Source organism: Megalops cyprinoides, chromosome 20, assembly GCF_013368585.1.
Source record: "Megalops cyprinoides isolate fMegCyp1 chromosome 20, fMegCyp1.pri, whole genome shotgun sequence".
NCBI lineage: Eukaryota > Metazoa > Chordata > Actinopteri > Elopiformes > Megalopidae > Megalops > Megalops cyprinoides.
The window spans coordinates 14,838,377-14,857,619 of NC_050602.1; the positions used below are offsets into that span (position 1 = coordinate 14,838,377).

Below are 19,243 nucleotides of genomic sequence, written 5' to 3' on the forward strand. Positions count from 1 at the left end.
TTTTTTTTGCTATATTGTAGCAAATTCCCCAGTACGCACTTTGATCCTGTATGCACTCAAATGATAATAACAAAATGCTGAGTATATTTCAGTTATCCTAATCCTTATAATTTTGTCATCCATCCACATAACACAGTAATCAAAGTGATGTTTATTTCATACGTTACGGTTATTTGATTAAAATGTGTTTTGATGCATATGAAGTTGTGACGTGTTGCGTGTTGGCGTCTCAACAGTATTTCAGAACTTAAAATTTTGAAATAAAAGCTCAAAGTTTTTTTTTTTTACTTCAATTTATCACATTCGTATGCAATGGTCCACTTTGAATGTTCTTGGTTGATTTCACTCTTGATGGGAGAAGTATATTGCGAAGCCATAGACTTTATTTTCAAGAAATAAACATATATCTCAGGAAATAATAAATTATATTTATATACATTCAGCCCAGTTGATTTTTACCCAGATTTTTTAAACTTTAGTCAGCCTAATAGTATTCTAGCTGCGTATCTATTACTCTGAAAGGGGCGCAATACCCACGTTTCACCACTGAATGACGCTAATTAAATGAATGAACAGCAAAGCTCTGTCAAGTACTGGTAATTGCGGTTTCAGACTGCCCTTTGGTCAACTTACACAAGTTGCAGTTTTATCCATTTATAAGTTGGATCTTTACTTGAGGCAGCTGTGGTTTCAGTACCCAAGAACATAACAGCAGTGGCCCAATAGGGAGTCGAACCAGCAACCTTTCAGTTACAAGCACTGCTTCTTACCACTATGCCACACTGCTGCCTACTGTCAAATCTAAATTATAGTATAAGAAATAATAAGGATTGTAGCAATTACCAAGCAATTTGTAAAATTTGTCTTTCTACTTCATCATAGAGTGACTCGAAATGTATGTCTCCAGGAGCAAAACAAATTTAAGCTTACTGGGTGTTGTCAGAAAAAAATTCTTGTAGAAAATGAAATGTTGAACTCATATTCACACTTCACACATCATTGTGCTTTGGGGTCCTAAAGCACACATACAGATACACAAACAATTATGTAACTGTAGGCTACTGAGAGAGACCCTGGTGGTATATGAAGTTTAGCCTTTAGTGTTAGTGAAGTATAATTTGTGTGTTTGTGGTTCATTTTTATCTGTGGTGGTCCTTTCTTGCTCTGTCAGAGACACAGCAGCCAGTGGACTGACGATTTGACTCCAGTGATGAAACAAAAGCTTGTTCCTCATTTGCAGCTGCCATGTATAGTTACAGCGTAGACAGAACCAATGCCTGGACTCTAAGGTTCCTTGACAATGATGGTTGAGGCGTTATACCATGCAATGTTGCCAACTTATGCTTCTATAGTCACAGAATAGTCCAGTGTACCACAGGTTACTGACTTTTGAGTTTGCCATGTACTCTATATGAGTGTAAGTAGAGTGACCTGAATTCCTGCAGTCAGGAAGTTACCATGTGCAGGTTTTGCCAATTCTAAAAGAAAAAGCTAGTCAGTGGTGTTTTTGACTGTGGATAAAATTTCTGACAAGGTTCTTACTCTTGTCTGGTCAACTATTATCCTCAGTGTAATTGAGATGGATTTGATTGGGTTATCAGATAAAGAGTTTTGTCATAGGGGTTTTGTTGTGTCTCTGAAAGAATTATTGTCACTATGGAAGTTGGATATCAGTGTGACCAGTGGTGCCTTCCTTGATGCACAAAAGCATGTGCCTTTGTCCTGTTGCACTGTGGTAAGGGTAACCAAACTATTATTGTTGCTAATTATTTTGATTGTTCACAGCACTACAATGAGTTCCGGAGAATGTCTTTGTGTCCAGCGGTTCATTAGTGAATGAATATAGAGTAAATTGTATAAACCTCTAAGCCAGTACTTTTAAAAGTAAAAATGTCACATGTTTTTACACTTTGCATTACCATGGCAACAATGGCACCTACAGGGAGCTCATATCTAGAAATGAAAACATTTTACTTTGTCAATACAGTTTACCAATTAGTTTACCCTAATTCTTTGTTCATCTCCCAGCTCCTAATTCATTTGCCATGGGCCCTATGTGGTCCACTCTGTCACATGATCAATTTAGTGACTAGCTCAACCTGTGATTTGCATCACATAGCTCGTTTTGTACTTGGTTGCCTTGAAACATAGAATGACTCATCTTCCCAACAGACTCAACTATGTCCACTCTCCCCGACAGGTTGGTTGTTTATGAAAGATTATAACCTGTCATACAATAGTAGCTAAATGTATTATAATTCAACACTTATTTAGCTTTTTTGTTATCTTTGCTCTTTCATGGGCCATAAAATCACCAGGGATAAAAATTAAGTACCATAACCTGAAACCTGAATATTCAAAGAAAATTGTGACTTGAAGCAGCAGCACAGACCTTTTGTAAAAGATCTCATCAACAGCAAAGTGTCGTGTCACCCTTGGGAATATTCCTTTTCAGCAAAGTCACGCCATTATACTTGTGAGTAATGTTTTTTTTAATTTGATATGAATCAAGGCCTTTACCAGACAGCTTTGTCATTGCCATACAGAGAAGGAATTTGAGGAGGAACAACTGAGCATTTTCCGCATTTTTTACGAAATTGTTTTTGCTTATAGTCAATAACAGTCATTGAAAACAATTTTTGCTTTCATTTTTTGTGCAATTTCCAGGGGCAGTTAACTGGTGCTGTTACTAAACACCTACTACTGTTATCGAGTTTTGGATCAGATTTTACATTCTGACATGTTGTTTACTCTGTATCACAAAAATAAACCAGGCGTTCCATACGCACGAGTTTTACGCACCAGAAATAAGGCATTATTAAACGCGTTGTACAAAACAAATCCTCGGTGTCTTTGTAAAACAGTATGATAAAAGAAGGCCCGTGGGATGCAAGCCACCGATAACTACTAAGTGATATGAGCGCTTCGACATTAAGGTTCAGTAACTACTGCCCTCCACCGGAGAACATTGCATGTACATTTTCTACATCCGGGCAGGCCGTTGCTATGGGCGCTTTTGGAAAACAATGTTTAGCAGCACGGAGAAATGGACTTTAGTTCAGCAGCTATTTTCTAAATAGTATTGCGATCTGTCTTTGCTATTATATTTTACCACAAAGAAAATGTCAAGCGCAGTTTTATACGAGATAGGCTGGGATGAAGGTTTTGCAATTCCCGTGGCCAATGCAGAAAATAAAGCATTACAGGAACAGGTGAGTTACAGGGATGTTCTGTGCAAACAGTTTAACTAACAAACGTCTGGTTGCAAACTAGCTATGCAGATGTAGTTAAAGGCACATATACTAAGTTACATTTAAACACGGGCATTTAGTTGTGATTTGCGTCATAAATATTTATAAGTACGGCAACTAATGACAATTAACACTTGTATTTTTGCATCATCGACTGCTACAGAAAATGAAAATAGCAATGATACTGTGCCAGGCGATACATCTGTTAGAAGTAATCTGATGTGCGTGGTTGTTTCTCTCCTACCTCTGTCTCTTTTGAATTACACAGGTGCAAAGGAAACAAAAAGAAAATTCGAACTTGGAGAATAAATTCAGGGAGCACAAAGACAAGATCCAAGCCTTATCTGACCATCTGAAAAATGTCAGACAGGAACTTTCTCACACCCAGGTACACTTTTCCATACGTCTGAGATTACGTTCCATGAATAGATGTTGACAACTAGTGTTAAAGAAGAACATTTTGCATTTGAAATAGCTTATGTGAGCAAAATTGAATTATTACTAATCCCTTTTAGCAGGGGAAATTCAAGAACAGGTAAATCAGAAGTTTGACTGGACTGCACAAGCAACAGATGAATTAAGATGCTAATGAAACGCTGATGTTGGCAGCCAATGCCACAAGAAGTAACACCTTAACAGTTATTGGGTGATAACGTGAATTGAAACATGTTATGCTTAAGATCTCAGTGTGTGCTCTTTGTGTGTGTGTGTGTGTGTGTGTATGATTGTCTCTGTGTCTGCAGGCACTCTGCAGAGCTGTGGAGAAGGAGACAGAGTCTGAGACGCATTTCAAAGCTGTGGCAGAAAGAGAAATGGGCCGCTTACGGCAAGAAATCGCTCAGCTGGAGAATGAGCTGGGAACACTGAGGGAAAGGAAGAATGACCAGGAGGTGAATTTACACCTGTTTTATCACAGTTTAAAAGACATAAACAAGCTACTTTGTATACAGCGACATTTTGGCATTATTATCTCCGTAGCAGATACACTTTTTCATGGTGACTTGCAGCTATTTGGTTACAAGTACAGTTCCTTTGTGTCACACTATGGCTCAATTTAACACTAGTCTTCCTTACTCAGACTTACGTGTCATTTATCAGTGGTGCATTTGATGACCTGAGGGTTTTTTGTGACCAGTCTCACACTAAAGAGCAAAGTGTGCAAAGACTATATGAACAAAACAAGAGGAATTTGACACCTTTCAACATAGAAAAGAGGCACGTGAGGTCAAACCAAATGCATTTCTCATACAAAAAACCCTGTTGTACCAGGCAATGTGCTATAGAATTTCATCAGTTTTAATATTATTGTCCTGAACTGTCTATATATTATGGGTTGTAAAGAATTAAGGGGGGGGGGGGGGGGGGGGGGGTAACAAATGCAACACTTCATAGTTTCCTGCTATACCTGTGACAGTGAAAGTTAAATCTGCCTCTCTGTTAATTCTGCTTTCTCACAGAACAGTATCTTCAAAGCCACTCAGAAACTAGAGGAGCTCAAGACCCAGCTGAACTGGGATCAGCAGACCCTGGACACCTGGCTTCAGGAATCTGCACAGAATGATGAGGACACCATGGCCATTCTGAAATATGCCCAACAAGATGAGAGCAGGATAAAGGTGAGATATATGAGATGTGTGAGTTTTTATGGCTCTTTCACATGGAATTACAGAACAGGATACTATTATGCCAAGAAAAAGTTGGAAACATATCAGTAAGTAATAAAGACAGATGATCCCATAGATGTTCTTCTTTCACATGTTCTCATTTAATGTGACTTGCATAAATTGTGTTTTACATTTTGTGCATTTTACTGGAGTAATTCTGGTTGAGGACTTTACTCAAGGATACAGTGTGCTTCACTTAGCAACTGAAGCTGCAGTCCTGGGATTACAAGCCCAGCTCCCTAACCTCCACCTTGCCAGACTATGCATAGTGCTGATGTACAGTCTGTTGACTCATTATTTAGTAATTACTTAGTGTTGCTTTGCAGTATACACTGAACTATATAAAATAATTGAACTTTATAGTATACACTGAACATTTGTTTCACATTGGGTGCTCCAGGAGCTGACTCTGCGCATTGAGAAGATGACCATCGAGGCTAACCAGAAGCGCAAGGCCCTGGAAAACGAACGGACCGAGACAATGACAGCACAGGTTAAAAGACAGTTTAATCTTCAATCTCAGACCTAGATAGGCTGCCATTTCTCATTGTGTGTTGCCAGTGCATTGTTTACTCATCAAGGTTGTTCTGAAAACAGATTGGGCTTGATAAGACTGCGGAGACTTTGCGTCAAGCACACATGGAGCGCCAGGAGCTCATTCGCCAGTGGGAGAACACCATTGATCAGATGAGGAAGAGGGATCATGAACTACAGCAGTGTGCACTGGTAACCAGCAGAGGGTGCTACATAGTCTGCTATCACTGAGAAATGTCTGGAACAGGCTGCATACATTTACGTTAGTTACATTTACATTATTGGCATTTAACAGACACTTATATTACATAGGTTACAATTTTTTTTACCTTTCAGTTATGAGTCCTGCTCCTTATCACTATGCTATACTATGCTACACTGCCACCCCATGCTTCATACATGTCAGACACACTATGAATTTCAAATTGGTGGGGGAACAAACACTCACAATGTAATATTTCATGGCTTTCCTATAGTTAATCTCCCAGATGAACCAGGAAGTCCGGGAGAGACGGGGCTTGGTAAAGGAAAAGAGGAACTTCCTGGACAGCCAGGTGGACAACAACAAGGAATGCGAGAAGAAAATCGCAGCTGCGGAGCGGCTGGCAGCCAAACTGAGGGCAGAATTCCAGGAGCTGGAGAACAACCGCACTCGGCTGCAGGATGAGGTGACGAGCTTGCGCTGTAACCTGTCGTGGGTGCATTCCCCTAGTCATGGGAACCGCATTTGCTGTATTTGTGGCTTCTCCATGTGTCATCCACGTACCAACAGCAGTATGCATCCCTTCTCAGGCAGAAACTGAAATCTTAGTCAGCAAAATCTGCTGCATACATATGATAGATAATAGGTGTGGAGAATTTTAGTCAACCATCTCTGTTTGGTCTACTTCTATATGAGGCGGGCCACAATGCAGTAGGTTTCCCAGTTCTCTTTAAACCATGAGTGCTCTCAGAACTAATGTAAGGGAAACTAAACTGGTTCAATAAAGACAGTGGTCTACTGAATCAGTACCTGACTAGGGGGAAGGCATGTAGACACTGCAGTTCTCCTGGACTATGGTTCTGTCAAAAGATTCTCTCATTCTCTTTGTGCATAAAATTCTGATTCCTTTTTTCAGTTGGAAAGCTTGAGGGGAAATGTGGACCAGGCGACCACAGCTGTAGAGGCTACGAGATCCAAGCTGGCTGGAATGAAAAAAGAAATTCAGGACAAAACTAAAAAGTAAGCAGACTTTCATGTGTTGGAGATCAGTGGTAGCTGCATAGCTGCTGAGCGGATCACCTGCGTCATAGCTGCCTTTGTCTTGTTTAACAAGACTGCACTCCCTGAGAGACAAAACCAGAATAATGCTGTTCCCACTGTGGAAATTCCCCTCATTTCATGTGATGAATATCATTGTCCCCAACAGCCAAGTACTGTCACATCAAAAGACAGAAGTCACAGAACACTATCACATTGTAGTCTAAATGTGCTTTCCTATTTTGTGGCTAGAAAGCATGAATCACAGTCTTATTAGAGACCTGTCTGTGACCTTTGGGCTGCTAACTTCTGCATCGCTTGTTGGTGATACACAGCCTAGATAGGCTAATGGAAGACAGTCATGACCTGTTGGAATGGGGTTGAAAAATTCTTCTTGATGTTGGTATTTGTTGTTTGTGTGACTACTTTGGTAGCTTTTTAAGTTATCCATTTTATAAAGTGGGAAGAGTATTAAACAATCAGCTCTGACCTGAAGCACGTGTATCACATCAAACCAAACACTTTCCGGGTGCCTGCAAGGAAAAAATCATTGTCTTGCTGAAATTATAAACATGTTATAAATGAAAACTCAGTACAGTGTATGATGACTGTGTGCAGGTTGGAAAACACCAAGCTCCACAACGCCGCTCTGGAGGAGAAGCTGGAGAATGTGACGGAGTCGGCCGTCAGCGTGGAGGAGAGGGCTGCGCAGTTGGAGCAGATGCTGAAGGAGGAGGAGCAGACCAGCAAAGTCAGTCTCCAGTTGTGCGCACAAACACAGCGGCCCTGCAGCCCCTCAGGAAGGGGAAAAATTACAGCATGCTCCTCTCACAGGCAGCACATGTCACTGATGCGCTTTTTGTGTTTCTAAGCCATTCATTTTCATAACAAGGGCTTTTTCCTATTTGAGATTAATCCCCCCCCCCCCAAAATAATAATTGTTTATGTGTGAGTTGTATGTGTAGTGTAACATTAGAATATTGCTGTTGTTACCTTTACAGAAAAATGAATATGAATCTTCATAATTTTCCTGCAGTTGTGTTTTATAGTGCATGTCACATTTGGGTGCTGTTATGCATGGTTTAATGTCATCCTCTTCTCAGGAGATCGAATCTCAGTTGCACCGGCAGCAGACGATACTGTCCCGCAAGACGCAGGAGTTGCAGACGTTGAAATCCAAGGAGAAGACCGTGTTGGCTGAGATCTCTGGGACCCGGGCCACCTGCTCCAACCTCAGCAGCCGGCTGAATAAGATGGAGCAGAATTCTCTGAAACAACAGGAGATGATTTACAGCAAGGCAAGAGACCAGCCTTTTCTCAGCAACTTCCTTGTACCCTTCCTTGTTCTTGAGCGAAACCTGTGAGTGCCTGTAGAGAGAGCGAGCCAAGAATGCCAACTTGATTTTCCAGTGACCTGTATCATTTCGAAGCATGCCGAATGAATGGAATGTGTGACATTAAGTGAATATAAGCATGCTTGCTATACGATACCAATCAGGATACAAAGGTCAAGATGGAGAGTATATCAGGAAATATTAGTATTTCATGTGATGCGCATGTGGAGAAGCTGGCAACAGTTCTCACAAAAATAAGTATAAAACAGCAACCATTCAAAAATAAACTCAGTAATTTATTTTCAAAACCAACAACCAGAGAAAAAAAAGAAACCAGCTGCAGCAGAAAATGGGCCTCCCTGCTCTCCAGCCATACACCTGTATTTAATTGGCCTTTAAATAGGCAGGTGTGGCTCCTTAACCAATGGGCTGGGTCACATACACAAATACAGTTATCACTTGACAACAATCCTGCCTGGAATGGAATTGACCAATGAGCTCAGTTATTTAGAAGGTTGGAAATGGAATACAACAATCCTTATACATCCAACAAGTGACAGTTTGACAAACATTTTAGAGGAAAGGTGAAGGTTCTCCTTCACAACGCAGTATGATTTTCAGTGACAACATACAGTTCAACACTGTATCGACACTCATAAATATAGTTTCTACAAGCAGAATGTAAACTTTAATGCAACCACAGTTGTGCATGTTGTTTGACAGTTTGAGTAATTTGCTCCTCAGTCAGAAAATAAAATTGAAGTAGTAGGAAGACCGAAAAATTACTCAGCTCTTGTTAATTTACTGTGATGCTAATATTGAGAGGAGGGTTCAGCCTGAGTTTTTAAGCTTGGAATTTATTAATAATGATGTTTTTTTCCTTATTTTATTTATTTTGTCTGCTTGCAACTGTTCTTGATAGCAATGTGCAGTTTGCATTTGTACGTAAGTCTCATGCTTTTAAAGTTGCTAAGAATGAAGACATTCTCTATGAGTCTTTCATATTAGTCAGTAGCAGTAACTGTAATTTCACTAACATGATCAGTAACATTCAGTAGTGTTCACAACTAGTGTTCAAGTATTCTATTTGAGTGCGTGAACTTGCTGCTGACGACTGTATGTGATCACTACAGGACTTCCAGATCCAGCTCCTGGAGAAGAAGCTGTCGCGACTGAGAGGGGAGGAGAACACGGAGGAGGAGAGAGCCCTGAGGGAGAAGGAGTCCGAACTGGCCAAGACCCTGGAGGAGGAGAAGAAGACCGCCAAAATGCTGGCGCAACAGCTGAAAAAGCTACAGGTGCTGCATAAATTGTTCCCGTTTCACTTAATAGCACTGCATCTTCAAGTGAACACCGCTCAGGTGTTCTGCAGAAATTAGTTTTTAAACCCTAAATCAGTGCAGCATACACAATATTACAATTACAATTGCTTCAGTGGTAATTTCTTACAGCATATTTGCAGGAATGTAATAAGGAAACATTTTCCTGCATATGATTACTTGTTTACCTGCTAATTGGGATTGCTGCCATTAGAACAGCGAAAGAACATAATGGAAAAAACTGATTAGATGCGTGTCTATTATTACTCATCATATTCTGTTCAGAAGCCTAATTTGAATCCATTGGAAGATAACGCCTTTAATTTTCACACATCTTATCTTAATAGGGTTTTCAAGTCAATCATGTCAAAGGTTATTTGAAAAATCTAGTACATAATACAAGGCTGATTTAAATGTTTTCAAACCTCCCCAATGAAAAATCCATCTTAAGCTCCTTGTTACAATATCACGAGTGAGGCGGTCTTAGATTTTGACCAAGACCTTTCCTTTTGCCTTTTTCAGTTCAGCATTTTACCATGTTATCCTTGGTTTCAGGATGAGATCCGCTGTGCAAGGAAAGACACTGAAAAGACCGGGGCTCAGAAGAGAGATCTCACTGAGAAGATTGAGGAGCTGAACCTCTTCATCGACACTTCAGAAAAGGAACTCAAGAAGCTCCGGCTCAAAAAGCAGGTGAAGTATCCTAAATGAGAAAGTGATGCACAATAATATGCTCTCCATTCTCCCCAAGGCATGTATGAGGCCCTTAGGCTGTCACAATATGAAAGTAAAAACTGGTTGTGATTGAATGTGCATGTACCAAGCATTTCTAATTCAGTGATGAAAGGCCTGTTGACTTGGTGTGTGATTGGTACCTCGAATGCAACACTTTCCCTCAGGTTGTTTTATTCTGTGACTTTTTCCAAAAGGTTCAAATGAATACAAAGCTTTAATTGGACAAACATGCAAAATTCCACTTGTATGGTGACCTGTTGATCATTACAATGAAAACAGCCCTGGGTGCACTTAAACTGTGGGGCAACTGATCCAGCTGTGCCTATGATTATCATCTGCCTGAAAGGATACCATGGTGGAAGACAACATTCTCAAACTGGAAGTCAAGCATCTGAGGGACCTGCTGTACGACAAGGCAGACAGCGTCCTCTCCCTGGAGAAACAGAGGCTACGGCTGCAGACGGCCATGAAGGAGAGGGAGGTGGAGATCAACATCTACAGGGAGATGCTCCAAAAGCAGGTCAAAATCGCAGAGCAGGAACGTCAAAGGCTAAGGTAAACCTCCCACAAATTCATTTTCAGGAATTCAAGTAACACCACCTGCCTACATATTTAAACAGTGACTGGTTGTTTTTCTTAATTGTCATTTTTTGGTTTTAAAAGTTAATGTAAAACAACCAGAACAGTTCCTGGCGGTGAATGAATAACTACCCTAACATTACAAGGTCAGGGTTCTTACCATGCTTACAAATGGCTTTCATATCATAGTATCAGAATTATCGCAAATAATCAGAAATGCTCATATTAGCCTGGCAAAAATGACTTTTTATCTCCCCCCTGTGTGACCTTAAGTGCTGAAGTGCACGAGAGACTCTCAAAAATTGACAAGATGAGGAGGAAGTACGAGATCTTGACAGTTTGCATGGCAGCCCCTGAGGGAGAGGAGGAGAAGTCTCCGGCTTATTATGTGATCAAGGTGAATGCCATCCAAATAGGCAACACGCCAAAAATGCTGTCCAAATATGCAGCTAATAACCATCAGTGACGCATTGTTGAATGTGTGATTTAGGAACCTTTACCTTTACCAGGCTGCGCAGGAGAAAGAAGAGCTCCAGCGCAAAGGAGATGATTTGGATGCCAAAATTCGAAAGGCAGAGAAGGAAATCCAGGCTTTGGAAAACACCCTGCAGGTTGTCAGCAGTCACAACGCAGCGTATCGCAAGGCGTTCAGCAAAGTCACTGAGTCAAGTATGTAATGGCATTTTTCAGGCACCCAGCTTCCTGGAACTGTCACTCAACACTCTTGACACTTGGAGTGCTTACCGTCCCTCTTTAACCTTTACAAAATGTATGTGCGTAATAGGTGTTTGCAGTTATCGTCTACGGCAACATTCTTTCAGTGTTACTTATGCTGCATTGAATCAGTCAGAACTGCAATGACCCAGTGCACAAGCTTCATCAATGCATAAGAGTATTACGTCATTGTGTGTCCAGGTGAGGAGTATCAAAAGAAGCTAAAGCTTGAGGAACAAAAGAGGGCCATGGATGAGAATTATCTCTACAAGAGAAGGCAGATCAGAGAACTCCAAGAAGACATTCAGGTACACCTGTTTCCGCAGCATATCCACTTGATCTACGTATTGCTTTTTAATGCTTTTTCCCTTTTTATGCATCCCTCGTTTTGGAATCACCAGTGGTCTACTTGTCTCCTCTCATTGCAACTATCTTTGCACTCACACGGGAGTGTAAAAATGAGGCAAATAGCCATTATGTGGATTTAATTGAGAACAAAACCATCCCATAAATAGCAACAGATAGTAAGCACCCTAGGATTGTTTAATGAGAAAATAAAACACAGGAAATCTACATGAAGGCATACTGTGCCAAGCATTTACCAAGCAGACGTAAAACTCAAACTGACACTTTCCCAAGGGCCCATTTTCAAATACGTAGGGTCATATCTAAAGGACAGCATGTGTTCTGCAGGTAAAAACTGGGTTGGGAGATGTAGAAACCCAGTTGTAATGGGTAAAATTTGTAATGAACTGTCTGTCACCTTTACCCATGGTACATTATATTATATTATTGGCCTTTAGCAAATGTTCTTATCCAGAGCGACTTACATAGGTTACAGGTTTTTTTTTTTATCTGTTAGCCATTTATAGAGCTGGATATTTACAGACACAATTCTGGATTAATTAGCTTACCCAAGTGTACAACAGCAGAGACCCAGCAGGGAATTGAACCAGCAACCTTTCAGTTACAAGTCCTGCTCCTTACCACTATGCTACACTGCCACCCATGATACCTTTGTAACCTAAATAAATGAGCTGAGATGGGATTTTACAAACTGAGTCCAGTCAAATTTAGTATTTTGCTGAATATACTAAAGTATATTATGTGGGTGCCTTATAGATGAATGTATATTTTACAGCCTTTGAAAAGCAGATGTTAATGTTTTTGAGCACAATGCATCATCATTCAAACTTAGCGGACAAAGCTCAGTAAAACTTAATTTCACAGGTGTAACGTTGTCTGCTTTTGTTCAACCTTGTCCTTGAACTCATACATTACAGATGGTAGACATACATGTCTTTGGCATATAAATGGACATAGATAGTGAGAATGATTAATCGATTGATTCATTGATTTTGTCATTGGTTCAGCTCTGACTTTTTTGCCATCTTCATTTCTTCAGCCGTTCCCTTTAAAGTACAAAGCGGCTTTATTTTGCACATGATTGGATTCCAATTTCTGCTCTCATGTTTCACTTGCTTTCAGTGGTGTCTTGTGATGTATGTGTCACTAAGTGCAACAATAGAGTGTCCCTTTGGAGTAACTGATAGTATTTTCAGAGCGACTGGAAGATTACCTGCTTTGCTTAGTAAATCAGTTAACTTTACACTGACAGCAACCACAGCGTACCAAGATATATTTCCATTGTGCCCTTTACTTTAATAAATCTGGCCTCTGGGTGAATTTTGTATTGAAAGTTCTCATTAGATATACATAATTGAAGACACACTATCAAGTGGTGCCCTTTAATAAATAAAGAGTACATAAGGAATAGAATAGTTTTGGACAATATGCACTTACAAGATATCATCTTTGGGGCCTGAACAGCAATCAGCTGTGAATTTTGACAAAGGAAGATACTGTGATAACTGCCTTTCAGCAGTGATGCATAGTTATGTGGTGCTTTCGCTTTGACGCATTTTTTTATGACAAGATCTAGATCAACAGGTAGTGGGAGGGCGGGGCTGCAAATCACACTCGGATTCTTCCCGTAAACATCAAAAATGCTCCTTAATTTATTAGTCTGTCAAACATACACTGTGTCTGGTCCCCATGGATTCAGGAAACAATAAACACTGGGGGTGGAGGGGTGGGCGGGGGGGGGTCACCTTTTCATGCTTGTTTAACAGCTTATTGTGTTCTACGCTGCAATCAAAGGAAGCAACGCACTTTTATTTCACTTCCAGGGTATGAACAATGCTCTTGATGGCCTGCTGAAGGAGGAAGCCGTGCAGCACAAAAAGACTGACGAAACTCAGTCTCAGCTCCTGTCCCTGGACAAAGAGCTCGGCTCTCAGAAAGAAAAGCTTGACAGGGTCACCAAACAGGTTTGCCAACACACAAATACACACACACCTAACTTTATTTTTCTCCTCTGTTTATGCATACATGCAGTGAAATGCAGGGGAGTGGATGTGATTGAGGGATGACATTCAGTGAGACTGATTTAGGAGTGACAGAAATATAACACTTTTACACTTGGTGTGCATTACACTTGCCACACTTATATCGATGTCTCATATATCTAGTATCTCATATATCTCATATATTGAGTTACAGCCTCAGAGTTAGTGAAGCCTACTCTGGATGTTGTCCCATATGCAGTATTTCTACAATTAAGTAATTCTACAATTGGTTCTGACATACAGGTGCACTGCACAGATATATTTTAAGACATGAAACCAAGCACTCTAGTCCTTTTTTCCTAAAATGACCTATATTTATATTTATATTATATAAATATTGGCTGTTCTTGAACTAGGTACCTGCATTGTACCTAATTCAAGAACAGCCCACATTCATAAAACACTCCAGTAAAGCAACAGTGGTGGCTTTATCAAATGTTTACTCGATGTTTTAAAATCAACCTGTACCTTTTTTAAATCAACCTGTACCTTTTTTAAAATCAAATGTCCCTTTTGCTTATTTTTGTTTGCAACTCCCTGTTACTTGCATGACCAAATATGTTTGTAATTTTAATCACAATTAATCCTAGTGAGAAAAAGTGAATTACCCCTAAAAGATATTATGGAAAAGTCAGTGTCAAAATAGCTTTGGAAAAGAGCTTTCACACATATCTACCAAAAGCTAACTAGGCATTCAGTTTGCCCATCTGTCCATTGAGAAAAGTCTTACTGAGTTTGACTTGCAGAAATGTTTTCTTAATGCAGTCTCTTTACTAAGGGGGGATCATTTGCCTAAATTTTCTCTCTCTTAACAGTGTTCGAAACTTACCAGGGAGATTCGGTCAGCCAAACAGACCAAAGGGAAGACCTCGGAGGAGCATGACATTGACCTTCGTGAGCTGAAGGACTTCAACAAGATGGTCAACAAGGTGCTTCTGGAAGCAATGGATGAGCATCCTGACCTGAGATCAGTGCTGCAGACATACTTTCAGGAGGTATAAACAATGGCATCTTCAACTGTAGGAATTCCATGAATGCCAGTGGTTCAGACTGGAATGTAGTCAAACTCTGATCCACATCATGAATAGAACACAGAATAGAATAGAATTAATTAGCAATATGTACACTTAACAGAGGATAATAGGTTCTACCCAAAACCAAAGCCACAAAATGTACAGTACTAGTCAAAAGTTTGGATACACCTTTATGTCTTTGTTTTATTTTTTATTTTCTTAATTTTATTATTTTTCACATTTTAGAATAAAAGTAAAGACAATTGACTACGATTATGAAATAACACAAATGAAATTATGCAGTGACTAAAAAGTGTTATAAACAAATCAAAACTATTATCTATCTTAACTATAACTATCTCATACTTTAGATTCTTCAAAATAACCAATTTTTTTATTAAAAAAATGGCAATGAATTCATACATAGGAATCTACTTCAGTATTTATATTTGTCTATGAAACAAATTTCAAGCATTTAAGCATAAGTCTCTAGATAAAAATGTCTTTAAATGCATGTTTGTTATTATCTTAATCAGGTGTGTCCAAACTTTTGACCGGTGCTGTATATAATGTGTAATATATATGTAATTTTCAGGAAAAAGTTAATCCCATTTAACACATGCACACTCTTTTCTCAATCTGTGTAATTTAGAGTGAATTAGTGAAACAGAAAATTCTACATTTTTTTGAAGGCCAGCCTGCCCCTGCCAACGTCAGTGTCCACGTCAGCCAGTCGGCAGGGCTCAAAGCCTTCCTCAGCTCGGAGTTCTGTGTCGTCTGCCAGGTAAGACCTAAAGAAGAAAAGCGACATTCAGTCTAGAAGCTTGCACATTTTGTCCTTAACTTTGAATGGCAAATTGAAGCAAGGAAACAATTTTTACCCTTTATAAATATCTTTCCATTAATATCAGTGACCATCGAACATGTAAAATAAAGTAGTAGAAAAAAATGTTTAGACTAAAGCATTAAGTTGAATGTGAGTCTTACTCTAACCACAACCATATCAGCCCTTACAAATCCATTTTTCATTTGGACACCTTTCTTTCTTAAAAGAAGGTCAGACTAAGAGTCCCTGTCCGTTTCCATATGTCTGGTGTTTCTGTGTGCCAGGCCAGCTGACTCTTCCTGCAGCAGTACCCCCAGGGCCGACGTGCCCCAGCCTACACCAGCGTCCATGCCAGCCAGTAGGCAGGGCTCAAAGCCTGGCTCTGCACGCAGTTCTGTGTCCTCTGTCAGGTAAGTACTAGAGACCTCCTCCTGAAACACCATGCAGCCGTACAAAATAGGCAGTTACTAGGGAGCCACCTTGAATTAGGGCCATTCTCATTTAAGGAAGTTCAGATTAATACGTTGAGGTTGGGCTTCATGTCTCATGTCTCCCTCTGTGTGTTGGGCCCTTGCTATGTCTATGATGTATCTATATCTATGGTGTTTTTCTGTCTCAGGTCATCTGGCTCTTCCTGTGGTAGTGGACCCAGGGCCTCAGCCCTGCAGTCTCCCCATGTGACGACGGTCGACCTGGGGCTGCAGCTGGCAGTAAGGAGCCCTCCCCTCAGCGCCGCTTCCTCACACGACTCCAGTCGCGGCAGCTCCGCCGCCAGCAGCACCAGCAGTGCCCGCAGCCAGAAGTCCCAGCGCAAAAGCCCATAGAACCACCACTGTCCACTCAAAGAGCTCAAACGCTACTAAAGACATGGAGCCATCAGACACATTGAGCTGGGATATTTTCTGTATTTTACTTAATGCATGTGAAGACCTTTCACCACAAGGGGTGACAGCATGCATTTCAACTGAAATGTGCATCTTAATAGTTTCCTTGTTTTAATTTCCGTGTCTTGTTCTATACATTGCAATATCAGCTATAATTGTATAATCATGTAGTTGAGCGAATGGAAGGTAGTGAAAACTGTTATACAACCAATGCAATATTCCTTCATACATTCTTCCGTATTCCAATTTGCTACTGTACCTATTAGGTGTAGTTCAATCCAAAGCATAACTGAATGTAGTTTGCCTTTGTTCAAAACTAGCTGGTTTCATCCCATGGCATTTTCCCAAAATGTTTGACATTTTTGCGGTTAAAAAAATCACTGACTGACTGAAAATTTAAATGAGGGCAGATGTGATTTTGGATCTGACAATGATCAGGAAAGTCTGTTCAGTTAGATGAGGAGAGGGAACTGGAGATGATCTGTTGAGGGTTGAATCTCTGTAGCCACCTGCTTAGTGTGAAACTCAACAGGGGAATGGTTACCTCCTGTTGTGTTCCAGTAACACCACCACACAACATGAATCACCAAGGAGATTTTTCTCATGGTCATTGCTGAGTCAGATGCTGAGTTTCCATTGTAATTTAAGTAGCCGGGGTGCTCCGCTGTTTAGATACTGTAATGATGGAATATCCTGGATATGCAGAGCCTGTGATAGGTCTTTTGCTGCACTGGCTGCCCGTGTTATAGCCTCACATTACTTCCCATTCAGTGAAGGTCATTACCATCACAGACCCTGTGTTCTTTATGCACCATCCAGTGATGGTTTGTACATTCTGAATACTGAATTTCAGTCTGACCCAGAAAAATAAATAGCAACAGCAAGCAATCTATGCAAATGAGCTAGACAGTAGTATGCCACAAATATAACAAGAGTTTTATTTTTTTTTGTGTGTTGAAGGTTTTGTCTTGAAAACTTCCTGTACCATGAAGGGGCCATGGTACTTGGTACTGTTTTTCTCAAATCAACTGATAGACATATGGAACATACAACTGACAGCCTGTGTGTGAGTGAGCTTTCTTGGCACTGTATCTTGAAAAGTCAACAATCTTCTATTAAATAATCTAGTATCTACATTATTCAATTATCTATCATGTTTTGTTGAAAATCCTGTAAAACTGGATTGTCACTTCAGTTATTCAATAGCAGTGAGAAAACCTGTTAATTGTTGTCTGGGAAGGAGATGGACTGAAAGCTGTCAGATCGTATCTGTATGTGGGTATGTCTGCATGAGACTGTGCATGTGGGTATGTGTGCTGGCGACTGTGTATCTGGTGTACTTTTTAAACAAGAGAAAAGAAAATTGTCAGCACAAACAGTTTGATAATGTACAATAAATATTAATATGGTGTCTGAAATGGATGACAAAATCTATCATATCATTAAATGTCTGTTTAGATACTTTAAAAAAATTATTTATTTTGCACGTTGTGTTCTCCATATGCCTTCCTTGACAAAGATTTGCCAATAAAAATGAATACAGCAAAAGCAAAAAAAACACCATAATATATCTTTTGGCATTTGTATGAAATATAATTTAAAAACAGCGCTGATACTTTGAAGATATGAAACAATACTTCCTTAGGCCCCGGCTAAGCTAAGATGCCAATGTACGTATAGATAATATAGTATGCCTATTTTGTGTTCCGAGAACATTTTACCTTATCTATACTTCGATCTTCTCTCTGCTGTTGGTTGTGCCTTCTAAGATTTCCGGGAGTGCCTCTTGCATGTGAAATGGCAACGCCCTCCTCTGGAGACGAGTATATGAAACCTACTTCCTCCTACTAAAGAGCAGATGTTCCTTTGGCCTCTCTATAGTGACAGTCTCTGTTTTCACAGATCCACAACAAAGCAAAATGTTGTTTTTTCTTGTACTTATAGGATATTTTTCTTTATCCTATGGACAAACTACACCAGGTAAGTCTTACAGCAGGTCCTACATTTCAGTTTTTTCTAGGATCTTAATACATTCAAAGTAACATTAAATGTATTTCTTGACAAAGTAAGTCTGGGGAAATTTGTCAATATTTTCATGAAACCAGAGATATGGTCTTAAGACAAAGAGATGGAATTGAATGATGGAAATGTTAAAAAGATAAGTTTTAAAATCCAAATTCCTGTTAGCTAGTTTAGGATAGTTATGATTTCCAGACTGATATTGAAGCCATGATTAATAAAGTTTATTTCACTGTTTTCAAGCGTTTTCAAATTTTATTTTGTGTGGAGAACCTAATCTTAGACCAGTAGCAATAAATGAAATTGAACACCCACTGTCTGCAGACAGCAAGAGTTTTAAGTGGGTTATGAGTTCAAGTATTACAGGGTTATAGTTTCCCATTGAGAAAGCCTTTGATTATAAAACTGGTAAGAGTCCTATGCACAATTTTATAAGCATGTAAATATCTCTACCAAATCTATCTTTCTGAGCATTAAATGATGTGACTTAAGTCATTGGACTTAAGTCATTACAATTTTACAGGGATTCCAGTGATTTACTGTATTTTACTGTAATGATTTAAGTAAATAATTATAAAACCATTACAAAATCCATAGAATTCAACAGATAGAAGATACATTGGCCAACACTGATTTTGCTTGCGTATTGATTTCAATTCAATGTTCTAATTCCAGGAATTCCAACAACAACCTCTCTGCCACCTGACACAACAGCAGCTGCCC

General features: G+C 39.7%; 1 protein-coding gene across 1 annotated transcript; it reads left to right on the forward strand.

Moving 5' to 3' along the window:
• The first annotated feature begins 3,122 nt into the window (after positions 1 to 3,122).
• On the forward strand, positions 3,123 to 16,451 carry LOC118795981 (coiled-coil domain-containing protein 39-like). The gene is made up of 20 exons (XM_036554804.1): positions 3,123 to 3,212; positions 3,520 to 3,639; positions 3,995 to 4,141; positions 4,709 to 4,867; positions 5,316 to 5,408; positions 5,513 to 5,641; positions 5,926 to 6,117; positions 6,568 to 6,671; positions 7,308 to 7,440; positions 7,793 to 7,987; positions 9,157 to 9,321; positions 9,898 to 10,035; positions 10,424 to 10,632; positions 10,930 to 11,053; positions 11,166 to 11,325; positions 11,572 to 11,678; positions 13,560 to 13,700; positions 14,594 to 14,773; positions 15,484 to 15,575; positions 16,237 to 16,451. Exons 1-20 carry the CDS (start codon positions 3,123 to 3,125, stop codon positions 16,439 to 16,441), a joined length of 2,883 nt encoding a protein of 960 aa, XP_036410697.1. The 3' UTR covers positions 16,442 to 16,451.
• Positions 16,452 to 19,243: the final 2,792 nt, after the last annotated feature.